This window comes from Centropristis striata, chromosome 23 (genome assembly GCF_030273125.1).
Source record: "Centropristis striata isolate RG_2023a ecotype Rhode Island chromosome 23, C.striata_1.0, whole genome shotgun sequence".
Lineage (NCBI taxonomy): Eukaryota > Metazoa > Chordata > Actinopteri > Perciformes > Serranidae > Centropristis > Centropristis striata.
The window spans coordinates 5,404,595-5,420,072 of record NC_081539.1 but is presented as its reverse complement, the minus strand read 5'-3'; the positions used below and the strand labels follow the sequence as shown (position 1 = coordinate 5,420,072).

Here is a 15,478-nt window from a genome sequence, read left to right as displayed (position 1 = left end):
ATTAAAGTACAAAACACTTAAATGTTATATACTTAAATACAGATATTAACTGTGCATTATCTGTATTTTTATATTAATTATCTGTAAATAACTTATTGTTTTCTGTTATTTGACAGTATTTTTCTATACAACTCTCTAAAATCAATAGAAGAAAAAAAACGATCAATGAGAATGAAGTTTTACAGAGAATTCACTTTAAAGTTTTGATCACTAATGGATCAGGAAACCACAGAGACGCCTGCCAGTCACAGAGTGATTGACAGCTCTTTGGTCTGAGTTGTTACATCATCATGACATCATTTCCTCTCACTGACGGAGAAACAAACATCCCGAGGTCAAAGTGGTCACATGATCCTCAAAGACTTCAGGACGATGCTGATCATCTATTTCTGTTGTCCTGCAGCCACAGAGACCTTCACTGGTAAAACCTGCAGTGGGAGATAATCCTCATCCTCATTGAAAAAATATGGAAACATCCTCTCAGTGAAAGTGTGTGTGAAGGTGTGTATGTGTGTGTTAGTGTCAGCATCAGAGAACGACAGCTTTCCTCTGTTCCAGTCCAGATTCACTCTGATCCTCTGAGACTTCTTCTGCACTACGAGAACAGTTTTTCTATCTATTGGTGAACATGGGTAGTATTCATCTTTATAGAACCGTATTCTCCATAATCCAGACGTTGTGGCTCCTCTCCTCGGGGCAGACTCTGCTAACACACCCAGTCCCCAGCCTGTATTGTCTCCAACCTGGACCTCCCAGCTGTGAGTCCCTGAGTTAAAGCCCTCAGAGCCCAGAACAGACCATTCAAAATAACCAAACCTCTCTGGATTATCAGGAAGATGCTGTCTTCCTCCTCGTCTCAGACTGGTCAGATCTTCAGACAGGATGAGATATGGACCAGCAGTGTTTGGGTCCAGGATGACAGGACTGTAGGAGACCATGTCTTTCATCTTGTTCCAGATGTTGAAGGCCAGGTTGCCCAGGTGTTTGGCCTGGTCTATCAGAGCTCCTGAGGGCAGCTGTGGATCCTCCAGCAGGGGGCGCTGCTGGACTCTTTCCACTGCAGCCTTGTAGTTTAGCAGGAATGAGACGTGTTCAGCTCTCAGCTGCTCCTCTGTGGCTCTGACTGCGTCTGAAAGAGCTGCTATCTCTCTGCTCAGAGCCTCCATATTCTCTTTCATCATCTGACTCTTCTGCTCCTCTTCCTCCCTCAGTGCAGCCATCCTGGCCTCCTCTTCCTCTTCTAGAAACTGGTGAAGCTTCTTAAACTGCTCCTTAATCTGCGTCTCTGTGCGTCGGGCCTGGTCCTGAATGTGTCCTGCTGTTTCATCAAACTTCACTTTAACTCGTTCATAAACCTTTAACTTCTCCTTTAAAGGCTCCAGAGTTTTCTTAAGCTCCTCCTTGTGTTGTTGTGCAGCTTCATCGATGGGTCTGAATCTGTGGTTGGTGTGTTTCTCTGAGTCTCTGCAGACGACACACACTGGCTGCTGATGGTCCAGACAGAAGAGTTTGAGTTTCTCAGAGTGCAGACTGCAGAGAGACTCTGAAGCTCTCTGATCTCTCTCCTGTAAGAAACTCTCACACAGGTTCTTCAACACCAGGTTACAGGGTGGATGACCCTTTGAAGATCTTCTCTTACAAACCGGACACTCTCTGGTTGGTTTCCCCGTCCACCAGCTCTGCAGACAGTCTTTACAGAAGCTGTGGCTGCATGACAGGACGACAGGATCTTTAAATATGTCGTGGCAGACAGAACAGCAGAAATCCTCCTCTAATCTGGAAGCCATTTAGTCTCTGAGTGAAGCTGAAACACAGCAGACAAACAGCTCAGCCACTCGCTGTTCTCTCAAAGTTACTTTCACTTTCCTGTAAAACTGTCGTTCAGTTTGTGGATTCAGCAGCTGGTGAAGTGGAGCTGTTCCAGTATTCCCAGTAATCTCCTGAAGTCGTCCTCTTTCAGTCAAAGTGGAGGTTTTAGTCTGAAGCTGGATCTTATCCTCCGTCTCTCAGAGTGTGTGTGTGTGTGTGTGTGTGTGTGTCTCTTCGTCTCAGTGAGGCAGAATAACAGCTGTTTCCTGGTTTGTCTCGGGTGACTCAGCTGAGAGGCGGAGCTTTAACACAACAGTTTATCAGGTCAAAGTCTAATTCCAAACTGGTTACTAACTGACCTGCAGATATCTGAATGTAAACAAGTTCTGAGTCTCTTTACTGACATGCTGTGACATGCAGTGAAACTTGAGCTCAGTGTATAAAATGAGCTGCTGTGACCTCTAGGATAATCACAGCCTCATGAAACTTTACAGCCACCAACTAGAGACCTGGAGCATTCAGAGGATGGATGGCTTTACACACTTTATTGACAATAAGGGGGTCTCAGCAGACAACACAACCAGGGCCGTTCCTGACCCATTTGGCACCCTAGGCAAAATATTTGCTGGTGCCCCCCGACCACTACCACACACACACACACACACACACACACAGAAACGGCATGGCAATTTCTTTAGGATGTATTAAATAAATAAAGTAATACAACAACTCAGTGCAGCAATTAAATAAAGAAACAAGAGCAAACACAAACAAAAATTCAAATAGTGAAATAAGTAAAAGGTATTGAACACAAACTATTTTATACAACCTTCAATTGCATTGCAATATGCATGTAGTAATGTTCTACACTTATAACTACTATAATAACAACTACTGCTAATAATAACTATATACAAAATACCCTGTAAAAATCTCACTTTAGCCCACAACATCTTAAAAGGAAAACAATAACGGCAACAGTCAACTGGTAAGTTCAGGATGTTTACTTTCAGGAGTACTGTAAAACTACAACACAGAAATAAAAGAAATAAAATGTTACATGTTTGTAGTGTATTTTGATTCTCTTTCTTTTAAATTAATAAAACCTGAATGATTGACTATTTTACACAACAAAAACACACATTAACCGATGCCGAAATCATCATAGATTAACCGTTACAAAAAACTACCGATTAGCGCAATGCTAACATAACAAGGAAAACACCATTGACCGGCTAACACGTTAGCCGGTCAATGGCGTTTTTAAAGTTTTCCAAACAATTATCTAGATTTTCAGCAGACCATCACAAGTAAGTTTAACAAGAAAACGTGAGGATTACTTACAGACATATGCTTGTCAAGTTCAACAGAGAAAAAATGATTAGAGAGATTAAACACAACAACGGATTTCTTCAAGGTCGGTTTCCTTGGCAACTGACAACTGACAAACTATGCTATGCTAAGTGTTGTAAGTAACTAACTTACGTTGCGTTTTGACCATTTTAAGTGAACTATTAGATTACATTACATCCTTACCTCGGTCTTTTTCATGTTTCTCCTCCTCTTCTCTTCTTTTCTTTTTATTCGGCGCCCCAGATGGCTTTTGTCGCTTCATATCGTGACCCTCAACTTGACTAGCATCATCAATGATAATTTTGCAAAGGTCTTGACGTCTTGGCGACGGTCGCCAGGTGGTAGAAAAATTATTTCATTATTATTTTAAGACTTATGGCTATATATGTACTGTTGTTGTTTTTTAGTGTATTCTTATCTAATTTTTTTAAATTGCGCCTGCATGGCGCCCCCTGGCATGCTGGTGCCCCTAGCATTTGCCTAACCTGCCCTATGGGCGGCACGGCCCTGAACACAACACAAGTGCTCAGCATGCAATCACTGAAAATACAGAAATCTACTAAATGTCAAAAGTTTTTGAAACCAAATCACAGCATGGATTTTTCTCTCTTGGAGTCTGAATGTGAGATTACTGGTTACTGACAGCCACCGTACATGAAGCCACGCCCACTGCCACAAACCTGCCCCATCCTTCACAATAAAAGCCCAATAATGCAGCCCAATAAACAGATTAACAGACAAATAAAGTGCCATAAAGTTAATTACTTTATTTACAAATAATTACCAGAACATGGAAGTTAAAAAATCTGTAAATTACAACAATGGGACAGATTTTAGTTGTTTTTTTTTGTTTTGTTTTTTTACGGTATTTTTCAATTACTTCATGATCTTGAATGTTAAATGACAGTAAATACATAATAAAGTAAACATACAAAAATACACATTATATTGCTGAGTGTAAGATTAAGGAAACTTTTTGTTTTCTTACAGTAAAACTTTAAATTTAACTTGTAAAAAGAAATAATAATAAAAACAGCTAAAGTTGTCAAACACTTGCTGTTCAATTAAAGTAAAACACTTTAGTTATTCAGCAGATATATATATTTTAAATACAGATATTAACTGTGTATTATGTGTATTTTTATGTTATTATCTGTAAATAACTTGTTGTTTTCTGTTATTTGACAGTGTTTTTCTATACAACTCTCAAAAACCAATAGAAGAAAAAAACAATCAATGAGAATGAAGTTTAGCAGAGAATTCACTTCAAAGTTTTGATCAATAATGTAACAGGAAACCACAAAGATGCCTGCCAGTCACAGAGTGATTGACAGCTCTTTGATCTGAGTTGTTACATCATTATGACATCATTTCCTCTCACTGACGGAGAAACAAACATCCGGAGGACAACTTGGTCACATGATCCTCAAAGACTTAGGGTGCTTTCACACTGCTAGTTTGATTATTTAGTCCGCAGCAGGCAGTAAAATTGTTACATTGTAGCATACAGACTGCCTGTGGTCCGCGTTCACACATGCAAACGAACCACATTGGTCTGAATGACGTTTCGTCATCTTCCGGTGGAAATAACGCCAATTTCAACTTTCACAATGGAGCGAAATGTTCGCACACTGTTTCTTGCGCTGGTCCTTGCTTTTTATATCGTCAACATTACCCATTTCTGGCAAAATATCCAGTTGATGATATGACTGATATTGACTACTTGCAGTCTTTTGCTTTGTGAAAACATTTTTTTTGTATTTTGATTAATGATTTCATAGGTTAAAACATGTAAACGTGTGTGTTCGCGAGCTGTGCGCCGGTAAAACACAACACAGCTGATCAATTAACTACGGAAGCGTATTGCTGCCACCCTTATGAAAAATATCCTCCATTTATCTCGTTATAACGAGATACTGTCACGTTATAATATAGCCCTAATAACGAAACGAAACAACAAGCAAGAATAAGCTCTGGCTCGTTTGGAAGATTTAATTAAATCCTACTTTAAGCTTGGTTTGAGACATGGTGAGATTCTAAAGTTATTGAACACAGTGGATGATGTTGTTATCAGTCTGCTACTCTGAGAAGGATTTTGAAATGTATGAGGTTGTACCGAATGAAACATGTATATTACAGATTAAATTAATTTCATACCCCGACATTCTTTCAGCATCGGCACAACCTATGGCTAATTTGAATATTCAAATTAGCCATGTGTTGGTAGGTCACACACGATTTGCGCTGCTGCTGAATGAATGTAGGGGAATATACACGCAGCACGCAAATTAAGCACTGACACATTTCGAATAGTTCGTTTAGACCTCAGTTGGTCCAGGTTCGCGTTCTCACCAGAGGGACCGCACCAGAGGTTGACATTTGGTGCGGAATCAAGCAGACCGAGACCACCTCTTTTTGGAGGTCTCGGTCCGCTTGATTTAGTGCACACCCGAGTGCGATTGATGCTTTCACACCGACGAAAACGATCCGAACTAAGAGCTTTTGGTCCGAATGGACTGTTTAGTGCGCACCAACTGCCGTTGGTGTAAAAGCATCCTTAAGGACAATGCTGATCATCTATCGTGTCCTGCAGCCACAGAGACCTTCACTGCTAAAACCTGCAGTGGGTGATCATCCTCATCCTCCCCATCAAAAAAATAAGGAAATAATAACTATATACAAAATACAGCCACAGAGACCTTCACTGGTAAAACCTGCAGTGGGAGATAATCCTCATCATCCCTATTGTAAAAATATGGAAACATCCTCTCAGTGAAAGTGTGTGTGAAGGTGTGTATGTGTGTGTTAGTGTCAGCATCAGAGAACGACAGCTCTCCTCTGTTCCAGTCCAGATTCACTCTGATCCTCTGGAGCTTCTTCTGCACTACGAAAACAGTTCCTTCATCTGATGGTGACCATGAGTAGTATTCACCTCCATATAAATATATTCTCCATAATCCAGACTCTATGTCTCCTTTCCTCTGGGCCGACTCTGCTAACACACCCAGTTCCCACCATGTATTGTCTCCAACCTGGACCTCCCAGCTGTGAGTCCCTGAGTTAAAGCCCTCAGAGCCCAGAACAGAGCAGTAATCAAACCTCTCTGGATTATCAGGAAGCTGCTGGTCCTCTTCTCCTGCTCTCACTCTGGTCAGATCTTCAGACAGGATGAGGTCTGGATGAGCAGTGTTTGGGTCCAGAATGACAGGACTGTAGGAGACCATGTCCCTCATCTTGTTCCAGATGTTGAAGGCCAGGTTGCCCAGGTGTTTGGCCTGGTCTATCAGAGCTCCTGAGGGCAGCTTTGGAGCCTCCAGCAGGGGGCGCTGCTGGACTCTTTCCACTGCAGCCTTGTAGTTTTGCAGGAATGAGACGTGTTCAGCTCTCAGCTGGTCCTCTGTGGCTCTGACTGTGTCTGAAAGAGCTGCTATCTCTCTGCTCAGAGCCTCCATCTTCTCCTTCATCATCTGACTCTTCTGCTCCTCTTCCTCCCTCAGTGCAGCCATCCTGGCCTCCTCTTCCTCTTCTAGAAACTGGTGAAGCTTCTTAAACTGCTCCTTAATCTGCGTCTCTGTGCGTCGGGCCTGGTCCTGAATGTGTCCTGCTGCTTCATCAAACTTCACTTTAACTTCTTTAAAAACCTTTAACCTCTTCTTTAAAGGCTCCAGAGTTTCCTGAAGTTTCTTCTTGAGTTGTTGTGCAGCTTCATCGATGGGTCTGAATCTGTGCTTGGAGTGTTTCTCTGAGTCTCTGCAGACGACACACACTGGCTGCTGATGGTCCAGACAGAAGAGTTTGAGTTTCTCAGAGTGCAGACTGCAAAGAGCCTCTGAAGCTCTCTGATCTCTCTCCTGTAAGAAACTCTCACACAGGTTCTTCAACACCAGGTTACAGGGTGGATCACTCTTCGAAGATCTTCTCTTACAAACCGGACACTCTCTGGTTGGTTTCCCCGTCCACCAGCTCTGCAGACAGTCTTTACAGAAGCTGTGGCTGCATGACAGAAGAACAGGATCTTTAAAGATGTCGTAACAGACAGAACAGCAGAAATCCTCCTCTAATCTGGAAGCCATTTAGTCTCTGAGTGAAGCTGAAACACAGCAGACAAACAGCTCAGCCACTCCCTGTTGTCTCAAAGTTACTTTCACTTTCCTGTAAAACTGTCGTTCAGTTTGTGGATTCAGCAGCTGGTGAAGTGGAGCTGTTCCAGTATTCCCAGTAATCTCCTGAAGTCGTCCTCTTTCAGTCAAAGTGGAGGTTTTAGTCTGAAGCTGGATCTTATCCTCCGTCTCTCAGAGTGTGTGTGTGTGTGTGTGTGTGTCTCTTCGTCTCCGTTTGGCAGAATAACAGCCTGTTTCCTGGTTTGTCTCGGGTGAGTCAGCTGAGGGGCGGAGCTTTAACACAACAGTTTATCAGGCTGAGTCTCATTACAAACTGGTTACTAACTGACCTGCAGATATCTGAATGTAAACAAGTTCTGAGTCTCTTTACTGACTTGCTGTAACATGCAGTGAAACTTGAGCTCAGTGTATAAAATGAGCTGCTGTGACCTCTAGGATAATCACAGCCTCATGAAACTTTACAACCACAAACTAGAGACCTGGAGCATTCAGAGGATGGATGGTTTTACACACTTTATTGACAATAAGGGGGTTTCTCAGCAGGCAACACAACCAGGGCCGTTCCTGACCCATTTGGCGCCCTAGGCAAAATATTTGCTGGTGCCCCCCGTCCACTACCACACACAACACACACACACACACACACACACACACACACACACACAAACACAGAGAAACGGCATGGCAATTTCTTTAGGATGTATTAAATAAATAAAGTAATACAAAGACTCAGTGCAGCAATTAAATAAAGAAACAAGTGCAAATACAAACAAAATTTCAAATAGTAAAATAAGTCAAGTAAAAGGTATTGCACACAATAAACTATTTTACCCAACCTTCAATTGCAGTGCAATATGCATGTACTAGTGTTCTACACTTATAACTACTATAATAACAGCTGCTGCTAATAATAACTATATACAAAATACCCTGTAAAAATCTCACTTTAGCCCACAACATCTTAAAAGGAAAACAATAACGGCAACAGTCAGCTGGTAAATTCAGGGTGTTTACTTTCAGAAGTCCTGTAAAACTACAACACAGAAATAAAATAAATAAAATGTACATGTTTGTAGTGTATTTCGATTCTCTCTTTTACATAAGTAAACACTGAATGATTGATTATTTTACACAACAGAAACACACATTAACCGATGCCGAAATCATCATAGATTAACCGTTACAAAAAACTATCGATTAGCGCAATGCTAACATAACATGGAAAACGCCACTGACCGGCTAACGCGTTAGCATCGCTCCCGTTTTTAAAGTTTTCCAAACAATTATCTAGATTTTCAGCAGACCATCACAAGTAAGTTTAACAAGAAAACCTGAGGATTACTTACAGACATATGCTTGTCAAGGTTCAACAGAGAAAAAAATGATTAGAGAGATTAAACACAACAACGGATTTCTTCAAGGTCGGTTTCCTTGGCAACTGACAAACTATGCTATGCTAAGTGCTGTAAGTAACTGTAACTTACGTTGCGTTTTGACCATTTTAAATGAACTATTTCATTACATTACATCCTTACCTCGGTCTTTTTCGCGTTTCTCCTCCTCTTTTCTTCTTTTCTTTTTATTCGGTGCCCCAGATGGCTTTTGTCGCTTCATATCGTGACCGTCAACTTGACTAGCATCATCGATGATAATTTTGCAAAGGTCTTGTCGTCTTGGCGACGGTCGCCAGGTGAGGGACCACAGCAAAATTAATTCTGGCTGCCAGAGATGCAGAAGGATGCAGCCAGGCAGAAATTAAAATTAGAAAAATGATTTCATTATTATTTAAAGACTTATGGCTATATATGTACTGTTGTTGTTTTTTAGTGTATTCTTTTCTAATGTTTTGAAAGTTTATTTAAAAAAAAAAACAACAACAAAAAAAACAGGCGCCTGCATGGCGCCCCCTGGCATGCTGGCGCCCCTAGCATTTGCCTAACCTGCCCTATGGGCGGCACGGCCTTGAACACAACACAAGTGCTCAGCATGCAATCACTGAAAATACAGAAATCTACTAAATGTCAAAAGTTTTTGAAATCAAATCACAGCATAGATTTTCCTCTCTTGGAGTCTGAATGTGGGATTACTGGTTACTGACAGCCGCCGTACATGAAGCCACGCCCACTGCCACAAACCTGCCCCACCCTTCACAATAAAAGCCCAATAATGCAGCCCAATAAACAGATAAACAGACAAATAAAGTGCCATAAAGTTAATTACTTTATTTACAAATAATTACCAGAACATGAAAGTTAAAAAATCTGTAAATTACAACAATGGGATAGATTTTAGTTTTTTTTGTTTTTTTTACGGTATTTTTCGATTAGTTTATGATCTTGAATGTTTAATGACAGTAAATACGTAATAAAGTAAACATACAAAAATACACATTATATTGCTGAGTGCAAGATTGAGGAAACTTTTTGTTTTCTTACAGTAAAACTTTAAATTTAACTTGTAAAAAGAAATAGAAAAACAGCAAAAGTTGTCAAACAATTACCGTCGAATTAAAGTAAAAACCACTTTAGTTATTCAACAGGTATATATTTTTTAAATACAGATATTAACTGTGTATTATCTGTATTTTTATATTTATTATCTATAAATAACTTGTTGTTTTCTTTTATTTTCATGGTATTTCTAATATAACACTCTCAAAAACCAATACAAGAAAAAACAATCAATGAGAATGAAGTTTTACAGAGAATTCACTTTAAAGATTTGATCATTAATCAAACAGGAAACCACAGAGACGCCTGCCAGTCACAGAGTGATTGACAGCTCTTTGATCTGAGTTGTTACATCATCATGACATAGTTTCCTCTCACTGACGGAGAAACAAACATCGACTATTTCTGTTGTCCTGCAGCCACAGAGACCTTCACTGGTAAAACCTGCAGTGGAGGACAGTCTACATCATCATAGTTGTAAAAATATGGAAACATCCTCTCAGTGAAAGTGTGTGTGAAGGTGTGTATGTGTGTGTTAGTGTCAGCATCAGAGAATGACAGCTTTCCTCTGTTCCAGTCCAGATTCACTCTGATCCTCTGAGGCTTCTTCTGCACTACGAGATCAGTTACTCCATCTGATGGTGAACATGAGGAGTATTCATCTTCATCAAGCTTTATACTCCATAATCCAGACTCTATCTCTTCTTTCCTCGGGGCAGACTCTGCTAACACACCCAGTTCGCAGTCTGTACTGTCTCCAACCTGGACCTCCCAGCTGTGAGTCCCTGAGTTAAAGCCCTCAGAGCCCAGAACACAGCAGTAACAATCAATCCTCTCTGGATTATCAGGAAGCTGCTGTTCCTCTTCTCCTCCTGGTCTCACTCTGGTCAGATCTTCAGACAGGATGAGTCTTGGATGAGCAGTGTTTGGGTCCAGAATGACAGGACTGTAGGAGACCATGTTCTTCATCTTGTTCCAGATGTTGAAGGCCAGGTTGCCCAGGTGTTTGGCCTGGTCTATCAGAGCTCCTGAGGGCAGCTGTGGATCCTCCAGCAGGGGGCGCTGCTGGACTCTTTCCACTGCAGCCTTGTAGTTTTGCAGGAATGAGACGTGTTCAGCTCTCAGCTGCTCCTCTGTGGCTCTGACTGTGTCTGAAAGAGCTGCTATCTCTCTGCTCAGAGCCTCCATCTTCTCCTTCATCACCTGACTCTTCTGCTCCTCTTCCTCCCTCAGTGCAGCTATCCTGGCCTCCTCTTCCTCTTCTAGAAACTGGTGAAGCTTCTTAAACTGCTCCTTAATCTGCGTCTCTGTGCGTCGGGCCTGGTCCTGAATGTGTCCTGCTGTTCGATCAAACTTAACTTTAACTCGTTCATAAACCTTTAACTTCTTCTTTAGAGGCTTCAGAGTTTTCTTAAGTTTCTTCTTGAGTTGTTGTGCAGCTTCATCGATGGGTCTGAATCTGTGGTTGGTGTGTTCTTTTGAGTGACTGCAGACGAGACACACTGGCTGCTGATGGTCCAGACAGAAGAGTTTGAGTTTCTCAGAGTGCAGACTGCAGAGAGCCTCTGAAGCTCTCTGATCTCTCTCCTGTAAGAAACTCTCACACAGGTTCTTCAACACCAGGTTACAGGGTGGATCACTCCTCGAAGATCTTCTCTTACAGACCGGACACTCTCTGGTTGGTTTCCCCGTCCACCAGCTCTGCAGACAGTCTTTACAGAAGCTGTGGCTGCATGACAGAAGAACAGGATCTTTAAAGATGTCGTGGCAGACAGAACAGCAGAAATCCTCCTCTAATCTGGAAGCCATTTAGTCTCTGAGTGAAGCTGAAAACACAGCAGACAAACAGCTCAGCCACTCCCTGTTCTCTCAAAGTTACTTTCACTTTCCTGTAAAACTGTCGTTCAGTTTGTGGATTCAGCAGCTGGTGAAGTGGAGCTGTTCCAGTATTCCCAGTAATCTCCTGAAGTCGTCCTCTTTCAGTCAAAGTGGAGGTTTTAGTCTGAAGCTGGATCTTATCCTCCGTCTCTCAGAGAGTGTGTGTGAGCGTGTCTCTTCGTCAGCCTGTTTCCTGGTTTGTCTCGGGTGAGTCAGCTGAGGGGCGGAGCTTTAACACAACAGTTTATCAGGTCAGAGTCTCATTACAAACTGGTTAATAACTGACCTGCAGATATCTGAATGTAAACAAGTTCTGAGTCTCTTTACTGACATGCTGTAACATGCAGTGAAACTTGAGCTCAGTGTATAAAATGAGCTGCTGTGACCTCTAGGATAATCACAGCCTCATGAAACTTTACAACCACAAACTAGAGACCTGGAGCATTCAGACGATGGATGGTTTTATACACTTTATTGACAATAAGGGGGTTAGTGCCGAAAGTAGAAAAATATTAAAAATCACAATACATTTTGAGACCGAATCACAGCATTTATACTTTACTGCAAAAAAACAAAAACAAAGAATGAGATAGTAAAAAAAAAAAATTTTTTTTTTTTTTAAAGATTATTTTTTTGGCATTTTTACTGCTTTATTAGATAGAGACAGATAGAAAGGGGGAGACAGAGGGGAAGACATGCAGCAAAGGGAGCTCAGGCCGGATTCGATCCCGGGTCCGCTGCAGCAAGCACACAGCCTTCATTGTAAGCGCTCTACCAGTGTGAGCCACCGGGACGCCCCAGTAAAAAAAAACAACTTTAAGGGCTTTTTCCTTAATGCAAAGCAGAACTAATCAGTTGTTGTTAAGGATATTGGATTGCATTGATTTTAATAACTTTAATGCAGCTTTTATTATCAAGGAAAATATTTATTTTAATATTCTGTTTCCATTCCTCTGTGTGTGTGTGTGTGGTTGTCTGTGTGTTTTTGTGTGTCTGTGTCTGTTTGTGTTCATGTGTGTGTGTGTTTCTCTGTGTTGTGTATGTGTGTGTGTGTGTGTGTGTGTCTGTATGTCTGTGTCTGTGTGTGTGTGTGTGTGTCTGTGTCTGTGTGTGTGTCTGTGTCTGTGTCTGTTTGTGTTCGTGTGTGTGTGTTTCTCTGTGTTGTGTATGTGTGTGTCTGTGTGTCTGTGTCTGTGTCTGTGTCTGTGTGTGTGTCTCTGTGTGTGTCTGTATGTCTGTGTCTGTGTCTGTCTGTGTGTGTGTGTGTGTGTGTCTGTGTGTGTGTCTGTGTCTGTGTCTGTTTGTGTTCGTGTGTGTGTGTTTCTCTGTGTTGTGTATGTGTGTGTCTGTGTCTGTGTGTCTGTGTCTGTGTCTGTGTGTCTGTGTCTGTGTCTGTGTGTGTGTCTCTGTGTGTGTGTGTGTGTGTGTGTGTGTGTGTGCGTGTGTGTCTGTGTGTGTGTGTCTGTGTCTCTGTGTGTGTGTCCAGGTCGAAGAAGTTCCAGTCCTTCATCGACAGCTGTCTGGTGAAGAGTCACAGTCAGCGGCCGAGCACGGAGCAGCTCCTCAAGCACCCGTTCATCAGGGACCTTCCCAACGAGCGCCAGGTCCGCATCCAGCTCAAGGACCACATCGACCGCACCAAGAAGAGGAGGGGCGAGAGGGGTGAGGCCACGCCCCCACGCACACACCCCACTGCTGCACCACGGGGCTGATGGGAAACTGAAGTGTGTGTTTCTGTTCCTCCAGATGAGACGGAGTACGAGTACAGCGGGAGTGAAGAGGAGGATGAAGAGAGGGACGTCGGAGAGCCCAGGTACTGCAGCGCTGCCAGGCTCAGGGGGACAAGCTTCATTATATGTCATACATTATTATATATATTATTATTATTCTATATATATTATAAAGCTGCATTTATGAGATGAGCCTTTATTCATCCCACAGAAATGTATTCGTTACAGCAGCTCAAGATACAGACACGTAGACATATAGATATAAAAACAGAATAAAGAATAAAAAACAAGACATATTATATTATTATTAGACACAAAATATACATATATATGTATATATATATGTATATATATATATATATATGTGTATGTAAATATGTGTATATGTATATGTATGTATATGTGTATATATATATAAATGTGTATATATATATATGTATGTGTATATATATATATATATTTCACAGATATTGCACAGAAAAATATATTTTAGCATGTTAAAGAGGTTGTTGTACGTAGTGATGTGAACATCAACTAACTAACTAACTATATATATATATATATATATATTGTGCATTTCGTTTTTATTTTGTCATTTTGTGTCCTTTTGTGTCTTTTATTTTGTCATTTTGTGTCTTTTATTGTGTCATTTTGTGTCTTTTATTTTGTCATTTTGTGTCTTTTATTGTGTCATTTTGTGTCTTTTATTTTGTCATTTTGTGTCTTTATTTGGTCATGTTTCTTTTTTGTGCCTTTTTTGTCTTTTTATTCTGCCCTTTTGTGCCTTTTTTTTCCAATTTTGTGTCGTTTTGGTCTTTTTTTTCTTGTGACAAAATTTCAGTGAAAATCTGTTTACACAGATCAGAGAGGAGAGGACAAGAGTGGCTGAAAACATACTTCAATATGTACAATATGTGGAGAAAACATATTTTCTACAATAGTCGTGACACTTGTGGGCACTAAGTGTTTATGTATAAATTACATTTTATTCCAATTAAAAAAAAAACAGATATATATCAGAGAAATCCACCTTTTTTAAAAATAATTTCCGTCATTATAACTGTGACATTCTGACTGGTTCTGCTTGTAGTTCCATCATCAACATCCCCGGTGAGTCCACGCTGAGGCGGGACTTCCTGCGCCTCCAGCTCGCCAACAAGGAGCGCTCGGAGCTGATCCGGCGCCAGCAGCTGGAGCAGCAGCAGAACGAGGAGCACAAGCGCCAACTACTGGCCGAGAGGCAGAAACGCATCGAGGAGCAGAAAGAGCAGCGGCGGCGGCTGGAGGAGGTAACTTCACCGTTAAAAACACCAACTTTACATCGTTCTAAGAGGTCAGCAGGGGATTTTACAAGGTGTTTTATCGGCTGTGATGCTCTCAGCAGAGAGAAATATAATAGATAGTTGTTTTTTTTTACATTCAAAGCTTCTTTTGAGGTTTTCAGATCAAGGTTTAAACATCTGACATCATATTTTATGACGTCAACAAACAGAAAAAAGAAATCCTTGAAGAAAACTTTGAATAAAGTGGCTCATCAGATTAAACTATTTCGGTTTTTTTTAAATGTGGGTGATATAAAAGTGTTTTATGGTGCAGAAAGAGCAGATGATTTCTAAGGAGAGCTGATAAAAGCTAATGAAGCACCTTTAACTCACCTTGTGATAAATGAGATCTGAAGCTGTTTTCACCTTTTAAAAACGTCTCAGCTTTGATTATAAAATGATGTTAGAACCTCAGGTCACCCTAGTACCAGGAAACACACACACACACACACACACACACACGCACATACAGATAGAAGGACAGACACAGACAAACACACACACACACACACAGAGACAAACACAGACGCACACAAATACACATACAAACAGACAGACACACACAGACACACACAGACACACACACACACACACACACACACACACAAAGACACACACACACATAGACACACACACACACACACACACAAAGACAGACACACACACACACACACATAGACACACATACAGACACATACATAGACACACACAGACACACACACAGACACAGACACACACAGACACACACACACACACACACACACACACACATAGACACACATACAGACACATAAACAGACACACACACACACACA

At 41.2% G+C, this 15,478-nt stretch overlaps 4 protein-coding genes across 5 annotated transcripts in view; 1 reads left to right on the top strand and 3 right to left on the bottom strand.

Annotated features, from left to right (window-relative positions):
- Positions 1 to 15,478, top strand: part of tnikb (TRAF2 and NCK interacting kinase b) — a 98,250-nt gene that overhangs the window by 35,313 nt on the left and 47,459 nt on the right. For both annotated transcript variants that reach the window (XM_059327181.1, XM_059327180.1), the window contains exons 10-12: positions 13,098 to 13,273; positions 13,358 to 13,424; positions 14,432 to 14,630. In XM_059327181.1, the coding sequence (XP_059183164.1) occupies positions 13,098 to 13,273; positions 13,358 to 13,424; positions 14,432 to 14,630 (442 nt within the window). The remainder of the gene's footprint in view (positions 1 to 13,097; positions 13,274 to 13,357; positions 13,425 to 14,431; positions 14,631 to 15,478) is intronic.
- Positions 68 to 2,427, bottom strand: LOC131962216 (nuclear factor 7, brain-like). The gene has a single exon (XM_059327184.1). The coding sequence runs from the start codon at positions 1,785 to 1,787 to the stop codon at positions 384 to 386; it is 1,404 nt and encodes a 467-aa protein (XP_059183167.1). The 5' UTR covers positions 1,788 to 2,427; the 3' UTR covers positions 68 to 383.
- On the bottom strand, positions 3,577 to 7,903 carry LOC131962215 (nuclear factor 7, ovary-like). The gene is made up of 2 exons (XM_059327183.1): positions 5,877 to 7,903; positions 3,577 to 5,780 (listed from the first exon to the last, which is right to left on the bottom strand). Exons 1-2 carry the CDS (start codon positions 7,233 to 7,235, stop codon positions 5,736 to 5,738), a joined length of 1,404 nt encoding a protein of 467 aa, XP_059183166.1. The 5' UTR covers positions 7,236 to 7,903; the 3' UTR covers positions 3,577 to 5,735.
- On the bottom strand, positions 9,905 to 12,053 carry LOC131962214 (E3 ubiquitin-protein ligase TRIM39-like). The gene has a single exon (XM_059327182.1). The coding sequence runs from the start codon at positions 11,540 to 11,542 to the stop codon at positions 10,133 to 10,135; it is 1,410 nt and encodes a 469-aa protein (XP_059183165.1). The 5' UTR covers positions 11,543 to 12,053; the 3' UTR covers positions 9,905 to 10,132.